The 14877-nt window shown below is 40.0% G+C and overlaps 1 protein-coding gene across 3 annotated transcripts in view; it reads right to left on the bottom strand.

The window, feature by feature from the left end:
* Positions 1-1235: 1235 nt before the first annotated feature.
* LOC101172250 (serine/threonine-protein phosphatase 2B catalytic subunit gamma isoform) overlaps positions 1236-14877 on the bottom strand; it is a 29057-nt gene continuing 15415 nt past the window's right edge. Inside the window, exons 5-14 of one of the 3 annotated variants that reach the window (XM_011479569.3) lie at positions 12458-12603; positions 12239-12378; positions 11947-12024; positions 11771-11865; positions 11551-11676; positions 11366-11443; positions 10477-10561; positions 9955-10052; positions 6360-6386; positions 1236-3613 (exon numbers count right to left, since the gene is read on the bottom strand). In XM_011479569.3, the coding sequence (XP_011477871.2) occupies positions 3453-3613; positions 6360-6386; positions 9955-10052; positions 10477-10561; positions 11366-11443; positions 11551-11676; positions 11771-11865; positions 11947-12024; positions 12239-12378; positions 12458-12603 (1034 nt within the window). In that variant the 3' untranslated portion in view covers positions 1236-3452. The remainder of the gene's footprint in view (positions 3614-6359; positions 6387-9954; positions 10053-10476; positions 10562-11365; positions 11444-11550; positions 11677-11770; positions 11866-11946; positions 12025-12238; positions 12379-12457; positions 12604-14877) is intronic. The other 2 variants (XM_011479570.3, XM_011479571.3) reach the window with 2 other exon arrangements.

Genomic DNA, 14877 nt, shown 5'->3' with positions numbered 1-14877 from the left:
GACCTTGATATGCTTCTTCAGCCTTTCCTGGCTATATTTCTAAGATCATGATCCTGTTGGCCCTTCTGCTATCCTAGGCACTTTAACATTGGGAGTTGGGTCATCTAGACCCACCAGACAGTGCGCTGAACCTTTTTTCTTCGATGATTTGTCATCTTCACTGGTGTCCATGGATTACATGAAATCCTCTCCACCTTTATCCACCTTTGTCATGGTAGGGAGAACACGTCAATGGTCATCTTGACTCCACAAGATAGCACAAGGGTTTAAAAATCCATCCAGCACCCATTTTGAGCCTCCTGGTGGAGAGAAGGAGGTTCTTACTCTGGATTTGATGATACAGGGTTCTGTCCATCCTCCCATTCATGAAGTAGCCCTGTGCAGAAAAACACCCACAAGGCATAATGTTTCCACCTCCATGCTTAACAGTGGGGATGGTGGTCTTGGAGTCATAGACGGCATTTCTTCCTCCAAACATAATGAGTTACGTTGGTGCCAAAAAGCTCCATGTTGGTCTCATCTGAGCACAGCACCTTCTCCCGATCTCTCTTTATACCCACACTTCAGGGGGGCCTGATCGTGTGACGGAGGGCCATGTTGCCAGCACTGCAGGATTTTCCAGCCACTTTGAGATCATCAACTAACTCCTGCCGTGTTGTTTTAGGCCAATTTCTCTCTGTACACATGATTATGGAAACCCCACCAGGTCAGAACTGGTTTGGAGCCCCAGACCTATAGATTATGAAACATGACCCTATTGATTGTCATGTTGCACCAACAGTTGGCATCTTAGCCCCAAGCTTGTTGCGAATGATTTTGTAGTCCATTCAGGTCTGAAATCCACTGAATGCTCTTTAGTCTTTTCCTGGTGGACATTTTGGAGTCTGACTGACCGATTCTGTGGACAAGTGTCTTTTCTACAGGTGATTAGTTCAAACAGGTGTCTTTAAATCAGGTGACAGCTTGATTAGCCCTTGTGCTATCCTAGGCACTTTTACATTGGGAGTTGGGTCATCTAGACCCACTAGGCAGTGCGCTGAACCTTCTTTCTTCAATGATTTATGATCTTCACTGGTGTCCATGGATTACATGAAATCTTTCCACCTTTATCCACCTTTGTCATGGTAGGGAGAACACGTCGATGTAAGGGTGGGGTCATAGGATAGCACAAGGGTTAAGCGTCATTTCCAGAATTATCTTCCTGTGATCTGATGTTCACAAGACAAGCACAGGAAAACACTGCATTTAGGTTTATTCTATTTCAAGTGATACATCTATGTTAAAGATCGTATGGCCTCACATGACAAATACAGAACAGCGTTTTACCCTTTATTACAGCTATTGTAAGATCTCAAAAGATGAACAATTGTCTGTATTCTTTTTTTCTTTTTTACATTCTGCGAGATATGTGTAAGAGCTGACAGGAAGTCAGTGTGCTGTACGGTTCATCCAATAAAGCCTTACAGTTTCAAACAAATTCCAACATCACAGTTATGACTGTAAACCCAAACATTCAATATTTAAAGAGCTCAACCAGAAATCTATTCAACAAAACAATAAAAACATTTTCGGGATTTGAAGAACCTTAAGATTACTGAAGCTGAATGTTTTTGACCAAAAGTCTCCGGGCGCCCCTCTATGTTTACCGTCCACACCGAGACACACGTAGAAATGTTCCACCTATAGGTTGGATGGGGGAAACCAGCTTTTGTTTCTTCAAACATTTCTCAAAGAAAATTGAGCAATTTAACAAGTGAATATAAAGTCAAACAGGCTTGTATCTCCCTTCTTTTGCAGACATAAAAACTTAGTTGGTCTTGTCAGAGCACCGACCAAGTTGTAGGATTTAGCAGAAGCAAGCCTTAAAGGGTTGGAAGTGAAAAAAGAATAAATGTGTTGGAACAGGACAGACCGTTGACAGAACAGCATCTGCTCATCATGGTCTCTGTCTTTTAAAGTCCAGCATCCTTCTGTGATCAGGAGTTCAAGAGTCAGAAAAGCGTGAGTTGAGTGCAGCACAGGAAGGCCTTAGCCGACAGCTGCTAGAGCGGAAGCGGGTCCCTTTAAAAGCATCGTCTCTGCTGATCGGCGTGACTCAGTCCATTGTGTCTGGGTTCAGCAACACCAACGTGACATCGTTTCAGTCCTTTCACTTGTTATCAGAGTCAAAAGTTCTGCATGTGGTACGAATCAACGGAGATAAAAGAAGGCCCTGAAAGCGCACACCATCTTTGTAGTGTTTCAAAATATTACGTTTTTGAACAATAATGAACATCAGACAGTCTGGCCAGCAGCTCCCTGCTTTGAGAGACAATCAGTAAATATATCAAGCTTTTAAAAAATGCTTTACTTTTAACCTCTGTGGGTTTTTTGTGCCTTAAAATCCCCAATATCATCCTCAAAATGAAAACATTTTGCTTAGCCTGTCCTGGAACAGAAGAGGAAGCGCCTCCAGCTGGGATGAACCGTACACACCAGAAATGACAATATCATACTCCATATATGTGCATTAATCCCTTCTTATGAATCCTTTGCTTCTTTTGGTTTCGAGCTTGGAGAACATCCTAGCTGCCGTCAGGTGAGCACAGGTTGTACTCAGAAGAGGTCAGAAAGCAACACTAACTGGGATTGCACACAAAGTCTTAAGCCTTCACTTAAAATGTATCAGCCACACATACAAAATACAGTCTGTTGTTTCTACTGGAAGAGAACAAAATACTTCAATGTTTTTCTGCATCATGTGGTTGTGCTAACAAACATAAAATACCTCAGCCTTTCTTAAAATTGCAGTTTTAAATATAAAAGGTTCAGTTGTAATAATGATCATAAATGTATTAAACGTTACGTTCCTCACAATCTTCAATTTCCCTGTTTTAATATAAATTATGAAAACACTGCACTGCACTAGATCCTTAAAGGCCTTAGCAAAAAAATAAATAAAAATAAATTCAGAAGGATACTGTTCAGCCGTACAACATACAGCATTTGTACTTTTCCTTAAATCACTTTAAGGAAGATTTAAAAATAAACTTAAAGTGACTAAATCCCCTTAATACCAAGAGCTACTGCACTTTTTCTGCATCAAGTTTTAAAATCTTTAAAATAAAACTTCAGTATACATTTTTATGCTTTGACAAATCTTCAATCATTGATTTATAGCTATTAAACATTCTATCTATTGTACACAACGGTTAATAAATAAGACTGGATGTTCCACAGACTGTTTCATCATTCAGTAAGTCGTAGTTTCTTCTTTTGAACAGCTGGGACGAAGCATCCCCGTTCTGGGGCACCTTCTATTTCATTTATCTGCCAGAGTAGCTGCTGCTCCGCCCGATTGTGAGCTAACAGAAGACGGACAGATAGTTTCAGCAGAGGAAACGGATGGGCGTGGGGGAGACGGAACGGGCGCGGTGAGGGGCTGAGTCCGGTGAGGGAGGTGCGCCCTGTGTCTATCCGTCAGTGCCGTTCTTGCTGGGGGCGTTTGTGTTGATTGCTGTGCCATCGGGCTGCTGGCCATCTTTGCGTGGTGGCATCCTCTCGTTTATCCTGTCCAGACCCCGTGCCTCCTCGAAGTTGCGAATCTTCCTCGTGGGAGAGAAGCCTTGAATAGCTACAAGAAAGAGAATAAATAAAACAAAGAAAAAATAAACCAAAAACCCTTAAATGAGACTTAAATCCCACTGAATGATCCCTTTAAACCCTAAAAGTCAATTTTTCAAATTAATTTCCATTGACTAAACATCAAACATAGTTACTGACTAGCATAGAACAGCAGACACTAAAACACGGCACATGCACAGCTAAACATTAAACCCTTGTGGGACAAATTCAGCAATGAAACACCTCAGTTTGTAGACTTACGGTAACGTCCCGAATCGCCCAAGGAAACCAGACAGAAAAAAGTGCAAATGAAAAACAGACTTGTAAGAACTGCTGAGACACACTTTACACACATTAAAGGCAAAAATCTGGACTCTATTCTGACAAAGCAAGTATTGGGACCTAAGACACATTTTATTGCCATCCACTGATCATGTTGTCACTAAACAGGGTTGCAGCTGTGAGGAAAGACATGCAGACTTTTTTTTTTTTAAAGATTTTTAACAGCGAAACTTTATCAGAAACAAAGAGTGGAGGTTCCATTCTAAAACAATTTGGGTTCATGAAACAATAATGATGTTTGAAATTTAAGTCATCTGATTATGTTATTAAATGGGTTTGTGAAAAAAACTAAAACTCAAATGCTACAATCTTATGTCTATGCAAAAGCAGATGGATTTCTTTGGAAAAACTGCAACAACAACAACTAACCTGTGATTCACAACAGTATAAAGCTTTACTTAAGAGGAAGTTGGAGTGTGACCACAATGACTCCAATAACCCCTAAAGGCCAGTTGATGCAACAATGGATCAAACTACTCCGGCTCTAAATCACTTTAATTTAGCTTCTACTTGAAAGCAAAAAAGAAGGGATTTTTTATTTCAAAGTTAGAAATAATTACAAGTGTCAAGGGGTTAGAAATGTTCATAAAGGTTTGTTGTTAAAAAGAAATCTGCCTTGTGTACAGTGGAACTCAGTGTTAAAGCAACAAGTACACTAATTTTTATAATGCTAAGTTCACACCAGCCTCTGTAACACGTTCAAGCAACAACTACCAATGAAAGGTCTATGTAAACACGGGTAAACGTATGTTTCGGGCTTCCCCGTTCAAAACTTATCATTATCACACGTCCCTACTCAAGTATTTATGACTGTTTTCAGGCTACATGTACAAAACGTGTGGCCATTGAATTGGTATTAAAAGTTAAACCAGGTCAATCGGTGACCAATGGCGTCCTTTTAATTCACGGAAGTGCGAACCAGTTTAAAATTGATCATGCAGGAAAAATTATTTGACACAATGTCTTTCATATCTTGGAATAGAGCTGCGAAGGAAAAAGCCTGGATTCACGAGATTTATAGTGTTTTGTCATCTCGCACCGCCTGTAGGTGGCAGACATGAGCTAGTATTGGGTAGCGACAGTCTAAGTGTGAACACCATGGCACGAAGGTGCATAAAGCGCATTCTTGAATGCATATGCCCTGCAGTGAATGTAGCTTAAGAGTGCAAGTACTTATTTTGTAGTACATCAGAATATGGTGTACAGATAAAGCAGATGTTAGTATTGCCAAGTACCGGTAAGTAGAATAAATTACAAAAATGAACATTCTTCTGTTGTGTTATGCTAGCTGGATATTATGCAGCTTTAATAAGTAAGAGTCCCTGCATCTTTAACCTGTAATACAGTAGAAAAGAAACTAATTGAGTCTCTGAAGGGACATAAAAGCACATATATTGTTTTGGAATTATTAAATAAAGCTTAGGAATTATTTTAAAAATAAAGGCAATAGGATGTTGTTGTTGTTTACATTTTATATAACATACTAATTGTGTTAAGTAAACAGTTTCCAAATTGTGGGTTGCAGTTTTATTATTTCATCTTAAGATTAGGAGAGTACGTCCTGAGATAAACAAAGACGTTACCTAAGGTGAGTCAAAACTCAGTGATAGAATGTTATAATGATCTCTAGCTCAGCTGAAAACCTCCTGCTGTTATAGTCCACTGATCAGAAGATTTGCATTTTTTATGATGCGATTGTTGTATTTCTTAGGAGTCATCTACTTTACTGTTTGGCATGTGTGTACATTTATTCCTGAAAGGCTCAGCAGTAATTTTGTTTTAGGATCTTTCTTGTTACAGAGGATTAAACAGTTTTTAGTACATCAGTCCACCTGAACCACTGACCATCACCGTCAACCAAAAGGGGGCAGACTGTGTAGCAACAGCCAAACTGTGTAACAGGATTAGCTCCTGAAAATATCCCATCCAGAGATGTCCCTGATCTTCTCTTAACCGGGTCTTAGCAGACGGGCCAATGTGACCACAACCGAGGTTTTCGTGTTAACATGAGACAGTGAAAATACTCTACCTAACCTCTAAACCCCTAACTCCACTTTTGCAGCAGTAACTTTTTTTTTTCTGTTACTACGCACCCCAAGTTAAAAATACTTGAAATACGGTTAAGTTCACATTTTATCAAGTCTCCTCATACTTTTTGAGACTAAGTTTTTGTTGTGACTCCTCTGATCCTGCCAATGAAAAGGAAACAGACACAACAGACACTGACAGTGTGTGCAACAGCAACAAAAAGACTGCTAGAAAAATAAAGGAATCTAAAGAGACTGGATAATCAGCACTTGCACAACAATGGGGTAGTAAAAACTAAATACTCTAAAGAGTAATGATGTGTTTACAAGGTTGGTACCACACACAAAACACAAACAGGAATGTTAGACCTCACGGTCAGTGCGTACCTTTTGCTTTAGCCGCCTCAATTGTGGCTTTGTTAATAAGTCGAGGAAAGAGGGGGGAAAATGGAGTTATCAAATGCAAAACCAGAGACAGTTAATCAACAGTGAAATCAAACTGTAACCTTTAAATGATAAGAATAAAAAACAGATGGGAGATCACAGGGCGGCCGTCTCATGAAGGTTGAGCTGATGGCAGCTGTAAAGTGTCATAAACACAGGTTGGGTGTAGGGGTTGGGGGGAAGACGCCTTTCAGAGATTTGAGATAATGTTGGTGTTAAAAGGTCAATAGGATTTACATGAGGAGAGCTGAGAGGGGCAGATTTGTCTGAGCACTGAGGCCTGAAACTTGACCGCCATGTGCAACAATAACCCACTTTAACCCCATATAAGCATTTCAACCATATTTGATACACATGTATCACACATGGCTTTTCCGGCTCATCTAAAAATGGCTGCTTCTATGAAATTTAAGACACTTTTGGCGGGAAACGTTCAGCTAATTTTCAAACTTTAAGGAGATAATATCTAATCTTTTGATTTTCTTTACATCTTAAACTAACATTGTTGAAAGCTAAACACACCAAATTGCCCAATGTATCATAATTGATACGATCAATAGCTGTGTTTTCATTGCACTTATGCGCAAAAATACTTAAATTTTCTGTCAATTCTTTGATTTAGTGGATTCTACTGGGTTAAAGTCTGACCTCTTCACAAGAACAAGGTTCCAGCCAACATGGAGCTAGAAGATCTTCTTCACAAGTGTGCATCAGATTTAATCTTAAATAATATCTGTCATCTGTGATCTACCTCACAGGATAAACAATTCTTTCTTCTGGCCTTTGCACATCTATCTTATACTCTGGAGTGGAAAGTTACATGACGGCATAAAAGTTATTTTCTTTGTTTGGTTTGAAATGATGATTTCCAGAGGATTGAGATCTATGTCAAGAGTAAAAAACTAAATCAAAACCAAAGTTAATGTTTTTTATGTCTTTAGTAATGCCTTTATTAAACAAAGATGTTTTATGCAAATTTTACTGGTTTGCTTAATGAAAGATAAAAAAAGCTAAAAAAATTTATGGAAATCTTGCAATAAAACAATTAAGACGTTTATCAAAAACTGATGAGAGAGAAAAAAACAGTTTCAGCAAAAGTTCATATAAACTGATGATTCCAGAGGGGTGTTTCAGACCACGATGGCATTACTCACTGATCCCTCTTTTCAATGACTACCTCAGGTTCATTTAGCCAAAGTTTATAGTCTTTGAGGCGTGAACTCATGCTGTGGTACTTTCACGTGAGAAACTGAACATTTTCATACTCTGCTGTTTTCCGCAGGTAAATGTTCCAAGTTGTGATGCTCACACCAGAAAAAAGGAGGAACTAAAAAAGTGAGCAAATCTTATTTAAGCATCAGTTTAGGTGAAGTTCTGTACGCTGCAGCTGTGCTTTAAAGAAAAAAATCGAGTACAGATGAAATAAAAAAACGCAATCCCTTCCCATCCTTTATTTGAACTTCCACCTGAAAACTGTGGCAAGTGGAGCCGACATTGGCAATGGCATTCTCTGAAAGGTCACAACATGTGGTTTCTCCTTCGATTGCTCTGAAGCGTTTGTAAGCCTCCAGTGTGGCAAAGCGTGGCTCCCAGCAGGCCTTCTAGCGGGTGAGGCCAGGCGCTGGCCTTTACATCAAAGTGTCAGTAGCCACTTCCAGGTGACAGTCTGACCTCCCCGCCGTCCCGAAAACTTCCTGCTCCAATGAAGGGGGGGGGGGGGGGGGGGGGGGGGGGGGGACTCAAAGTGGAGCGGGAGCTTCCTGTGGTGGGCATGTGGTTATTGAAGTTAAACCTTTCAAAAAACATGGGGGCGTTAGTCTTTGCTCAACTATAAATATTAAAAGTGAAAAAGGAATCCGATGGATTTCAGTATCACTCCTTTTTGCAAAAAACAAGTTTTAGGCTATAGTGTTATTCACATTTCAATATTCGCGGTTTCATGTATTGGCAAATTTTTTTCAGTCCAGTGACTACTCTGGTTTATCACAAAAGCTCTGATAACTTAGGACGCTTGTATAAGACTTTTGCATCCCAGGGAGGAGCTGCAGGAATTTCTGAGGAAGGGGGGGTGGCCTCCAAGAGCTGATTCTACCGGTTCCAAATTGCTTAAATCAAAGTTTGTCCCCCTGAACGGAGAAATGGCATCAGTTGACTCAGAAGCGGCAGGAAAATTTCCTGATAAGCTGAAGAAGATCCCTGTGGAGAATAATTATCATCTGGATGAATGAGTGACTGGTGGGTGAAACCGGCCTCTTCTGGAAGAAGCGACACTCAAATCACGCTGCTGCCAGACTGGCACCCTGTGCCCGACACTGGAATGGCGCTGCAGGACCTCTCGCACTTAACTGATGAAGGAGGAAGCACGGGCTCCTGGTTTTAAGGCCCTCACAACCCCAAGCTAACGTTACCGGTGCAACAAAAATGGCGAGCAATAGTAATGCTATCCAGTCGTACAGTTATGAGCCAGACGCCGGCTCGGGACGAGGAAGAACAAAAACCTACGTGGATCTAGTTGTCTACAAGTGGATGAATCAGAATGGAGCAGAGCAGGAGGCTGCTTGTGGCCCGCCCAGCGTATTTTCTACATCATAAATCAATTCTCTTTCAAACAGCATTTTTTTCATCTGCTCCTGATTTACAACAATTTAAATAAAGAAATACTATTTCAGAAATGCTGATTTAAGCATTTAATTTAATTTTCTTTATAGATGTCCTCATCAGAAAAACGCTACAAAAAAATGTTAAACACCAAAAACACCATTTTCCCCAGAGTGGCTCCTTATTACGTAAAATAGAATTAGCTTTACTAACAATAACAATAATAATAATTGATACTTTATTTATCCAACAATGGGGAAATTCTTCTCCGCATTTTGACCCATCCCCTGGGGGGAGCGGGGAGCTGTGGACTAGCCGCGCTCGGGGGCAACAGCTGGCTGGGGAGAGCGGGGATCGATCCACCAACCCTTCGGTTGTTGGATGACCTGCTCTACCACCTGAGCTAAACTGCTAAACCAAAATTCCTACGATTCTGTTGATGTTCCATCAGTTCTGAGCTGGCTCAGCAAGCTAAGCACTTTTATTTAGACTTGTGTTTTTAGAGTACCGGGTTGATGACAGAATCTAGAAATAATTAACAGAAACATTGTCTCTTTAGTGGCCTGAACAAGTATATGTGTGAGTCATACACCTCCATTCTCAAATGCTTTAAAGTGCACACCAAAGAGTAATGTATATGCAAAAGGTTTGTAGTTTTCTTTACTTTTTCATGGTCTTGAAGCCAGCTCTCTAATGCCTCATTTCCTCTGTTTCATCCCCTCATTTCAATCACACCATTAATTTTAGGATAAAATGTTGACTTATCTGCAAGAATTCGGAATCTTTTCACACCTACGAGTGTTTCTCCCACTTCTAAAACATTTTGTTTTCACAAATAATACTGGCTTGATCACAAAAACAGAGAAGCTGTCCCTTTGTGTTTCAGTTGTTAAACAGCAACATGTGAGGAGGAAAGACAGAGGCGGTTTAAGACACTCACCATTCTCCAAAGTCTGCTTTCCCCCTGACAAAACTCCCACTGGAAGAGTTCCCGTTGGGGTCAGGCCTTTCAGTGTCAACACACTTTCACTTTCCTCCCTGATCAGCAGTAAATACACACACAGAAAACGGATTACATTCAACAAAGAGGAGCGCAGACACTTGATGATTTAAGGTCAGGAGTCTGAAATCCTTCAATACTGAATGACAGACTTCCAGTTCCAAGTACTTCCAAACTACTACTCCCTGCTTCTCTAAGTAGATCAGTGAGTACAGATCATGTATTTATGCATTCGTTTGACGCAGTTGGAGTTTTCAACTGAAATATCTTTGCATGACTGGTGGTGGACAGATAATAATTATGAATTATCATAACCGCTTGAATTTTATGACATCTAAAACATTTGATAACAAAATAGTGTTAACAAACCCTTCAGATTAAATGCACAACAATCATAGAGTGACTAAAAGAGAACTTTTCCAGTTAGAGTGTCATCATGACTAAAACATATCAGGGTCAGACCTAAGGACAGAGAAGACCCGGGCCATCTTCCCAACAGCACGAATCTTGTTTCGGATGACCTCCTTCCGCATTGCTGACGTGCCTCCTGCAAAACGACATGGGTCAGGTTAAGACAGGTCATTTTTTCCCCCAAATAGACAACTGGCGTCTTATGTCATGGAAAAGGAAAACTTGAAAATGTTTTGAAAGTAACACACAGTAAAGCAAGAGGATGATGGGTTGAAGAAACTTCAGATCCAAGTCGTAACCCTGAGAATGTCTGAATCAACTAATCCTATTCTGCTAGACAAACCTTTTGTAGATGTGAGGAGCACAACAAAAAGAGGAGGCAACATCAGCTTCCTCTACTTTTTCAAATGACAATTCAATTTGTAACTTTGCTGTGCAAGATGATTGAATTTCAAGTTAAATCTAAAGCATCAAGTCATCTTTTGCTTTTAACTGCACCTTCAATCAACTTCAAATGATCTTTTTTACATAAAGTTGAGTGTAGATTGTTGGTTGTAGTTTTAAACTGAATGTTTGCTGGTTTCCTGGTAGTCCAAACTTCTTACCCCATTGGCATATTATCTTTAAAAAGCCAAAAAAATAATCTGCCAATGGAGTAAAAAAATTGCTCTTACCAAGAATTTTTATTTACTCGTCACCAAGACGAGTTTTCTCAAACTAAGATTATTTTACTATTAATAAAAATTCCTTGGCAAGGTTATTTTTCTTGCAAGACAGAAGATAAGACATGTTTTTCTTGAAACAAGGGTCTTTTTACTTTCTGAAGACTCAGATTTTGCGGTGTACAATCAAAAACAACCAGCATTTTTAGTTTTATATAAGATTTCCTTTTTATGTTACATAAAATCTAAGCTAACATCAGATCAGGTTTTAAAATCACCTTCATAAAGGTCGTCTCCTTCTGACATGAGCTCGTCATCAGAGCAAATATTCAGGACATTCACCAGCATTTCCGTCACTGTGCAAGGAAGAATTTAAAAAAAGCTTAATTTCAGCAACATTTGTAGGTCAATAGAAGGACAACGTCATTTTTACGTTTCAAATGCAAATGAGCCACAAACACACCTTTTTCTCCAACAAAAGGCAAAGACCACGTGAACACATCCATAAAGTTGGGTAACCAGTAAGGGTGAGGGGAGCAGTTGAACTGCCGGATGTTCATCACGTTGTTTTCATATTTTAATACGGCAGCTAGGAATAAGAAAACAGAAACTCAAAAAGAGACCATTATCGATACAACAAAAACAAAAGTACGCTGGGACAAATATGAAAATAAACTACAAACCTTTATTGTTGTAGACATCTAGATAATTGGGAGCTGAAAAGATTGTGATTAGTGACGGAAAGCCAGTGGTCTGACTCTTTCTATACATCCGATACCTGTTCAATCACAAAACAAAGTCTACTGAGCATTTAGAAGACTGTGACGAGCTTAAAAAACACATTTTAGATCAAACTTACCCTGCATCTTGTGCTTCATGAGCTCTTATTACTGATAGCAAGTTATTATTTACCAAAAAGTCACAGACTGCAGCATAACTGCAAGTAAAAGGAGAAAAACGTTTGTAAGACATCAAATTTGTAAACGAATCAAGAAAGAATGTCAATTTATTTTCAATTTAAACTTTAACAGTGATTAGTATGAAGCATAAATGATGGTGTCAGAAAGGTTAAAAAGTATGCTGTTTCATTAAAATCCTTTTTTCTTTTAAACTAACATTTACAATAAAGACCTGCGACTTTCTTCTAGTACCTGAAAAAGTAAGAGCAACCTCTGACAGAGTTATGGTTGAAGTGTTCAGAAGTCTTTTCACTGCCGTAGTCCTCGCCAGGGTCAGCCCAGATTAGGTCACACATTGGCCCAAATGCAGGCGGCTCCTTAAACCTGTCTAACTGAAAGACACAAAACAGAAGCAAGCTTAGACCACAATTATAAATCTACTTTTTTTAGTCAAAACGGCAGATGACTTACTTTCCTTATGTCGTCTAGGCAGTTGATTTCAGGTGAGAGTCCTCCATGTACGCATAAGAACTGTTGGTTAAGCAGAGCAGCAAGGGGCAGGCAGTCAAAGGCTTCCATACAGGCATCATACACCCGCTCAGAGTATTTAATTTTACCTGCATCAAAAGAGTGAGAAACAAAGAAAACAAGGATTAGTAAAGTTTTAATGCCAACATAAGGACTCCAATGTGTTTTTAGGCAGAGCTTGGAGTTCTCCATGAAATGAATGGCAGATCAGAATGGATGTAAATGAAAGTCATTATCAGATCATTTATTTTGGGTTGTGATTTAGTCATTACACAACATAACCGTGTGAAGTTTTTGATAGCAAAAGCTACAAATCAAAACCAAAAAAAGACTTAACTGGCAGGGAAATCTAAGGCTTAGAAAGGAATATTTCTCAGCTTTTGCCTTGAAGAGCAAAAAAGCCAAAACATGTTTCAAGAGTAATATAATAATTTGAAGCTTTGGACTTTTTATATCATTTAGTTAAAAAAAAAGTCCGGTAATACCACAGACATTTTCAAAAAAATTGGCTTCACTTGCATTTTTGACTTGGAACAGTACATGTTTAGGTTACATCTCTACATGGCTAATAGTTTTATAAATGTATCTTCAGAATCAACCACTAATATCTTAGAGTAAATGTAGTGACCTTCCTCTTTAATGTCTCTGGTCTGGTAGCACTCTGATTGAGGGCGTTGAAGCTAACGACAGAAGTCAGCTGAGCTGTCTGGTCCACTGACAACAATCTCTCTGAACGTGTGCTGAACAAAGGAAAACGTTGTAGACTGTAGGAGAATACACACTAGTGCTCCTCTGAGGATCAACAGTGTTGCTGTTGTGGAAGAAAGGGGAGGAGCACCAAGTTCCTGGCTGTGCAAATCACATTAGTCCTCCCCTAAACAAAAAGAACATCACTGAAACAAGACATCCCCCCCAACATTTCTGCTTTCTTTAGGAGCTGAGAGCCAGAGCACCATCTGCCATCGTGGTCACCTTCTACTAAATCCTGATCATGGAAGTTCTTTAATCGCACAGAGCAAAGTGAGAGCAGCCGAGAGGATCCTATTTATGCACTTCTCTTTCCTACCTCCAGACGTTATCATACTCAGTTTGCCTGTATAGGCCTATATAATGCAGGTGATCTACCCCCCATTCTTTAGCATCTGTCCTCTGCTGCTGTCTGGTAAGAAACTGCAGTCTTTGGGCCAAGACCAGCAGGCTCAGAGACAGCTCACTCCCCCAGGCTGTCAGGCATCTGAACTCCTTTTCAAGTCTATTTCCTCTATTTCCATGCAAAAACTCCCATCACCCAACTGTTGACTAGAAATGATCTTCACTGCTAAAAACACACTTCTAAAGCATCTAGATTAAAAGTTGGATACAAGTTTAGATCATCAACTCTGCTGCAAGCTGTTGGCTTGACAAGGTAGGTTTTTTACAAAACCTGTCCAGGGTTTAATCTAACCAAATAGTATATAACCAGTGTTATGTAGGCTGTGCTTTGAGAAAAACTTTCAAATATGATCACAATCCTCAGACAAAAGAGCCAGAGGGATCTCTGCAATTTATCCCAAATCCCCTGAAGAGCTGATACAAGGTATGCAGAAAAAACTGTATAAGTGCATCTGTAAATCCAACTCGATCAGGTTCTACGCAGAAAAACTCACAGGTGGTGCAGTGTACAAGTGTGTCAAGTGAAAGCAGCTAGCAAGCCTGCTTTGTCTGATTGTCAATGCGTCTTTGTTTCTGAGTTTGCACACCAGCACCTCTACACCTGCTTCGCCAACGCAGAGACTTTTGAACGGATTCATAAACACTCCATCACACGCTGCAACCTGTGTGTGTGTGTGTGTGTGTGTGTGTGTGTGTGTGTGTGTGTAACTGTCTGAAAAGCATCAGCAGTGTGACTGATGCTCTACTGCCTCTAGCACAGGGGTCGGGAACCTTTTTGACCAAGAGAGCCATAAACGCCACATATTTTTAAATGTAATTTTGAAAGAGCCATACAATAATGTAGCGTCCCTTTCCCACACTGAGGCACGGAGACTTAACCTCTTTTAAGGTTCTTTGTTCTGGTTACTGCAGACCCCTAACAAACGCCGTACAATTAATTCAGCAACTCCTTATTCTCGCCCGCCGAGACGAGACGAGAGCGCTTCTCTCAACTTTTTATTCCCCTGCTCCAGCCCTCCCATTTCCCTTATTCGGCCCATAGCTGAACCCCATTGGTCCAAACTCCCTAACAACAGGCTGAGCGACAGAACAAAGGGCCAATCAGATCACTGCTTGATCGATGCGTTCCATGAACTCCAGAACTTTTAACGAGGCCCAACAGCCAAGTTAAACTCAGTCCGCGACAATATTTTTAAAACTAAAAATACAAA

Source organism: Oryzias latipes, chromosome 9 (assembly GCF_002234675.1).
Source record: "Oryzias latipes chromosome 9, ASM223467v1".
Lineage (NCBI taxonomy): Eukaryota > Metazoa > Chordata > Actinopteri > Beloniformes > Adrianichthyidae > Oryzias > Oryzias latipes.
This window is presented reverse-complemented; position numbering and strand designations above follow the sequence as displayed.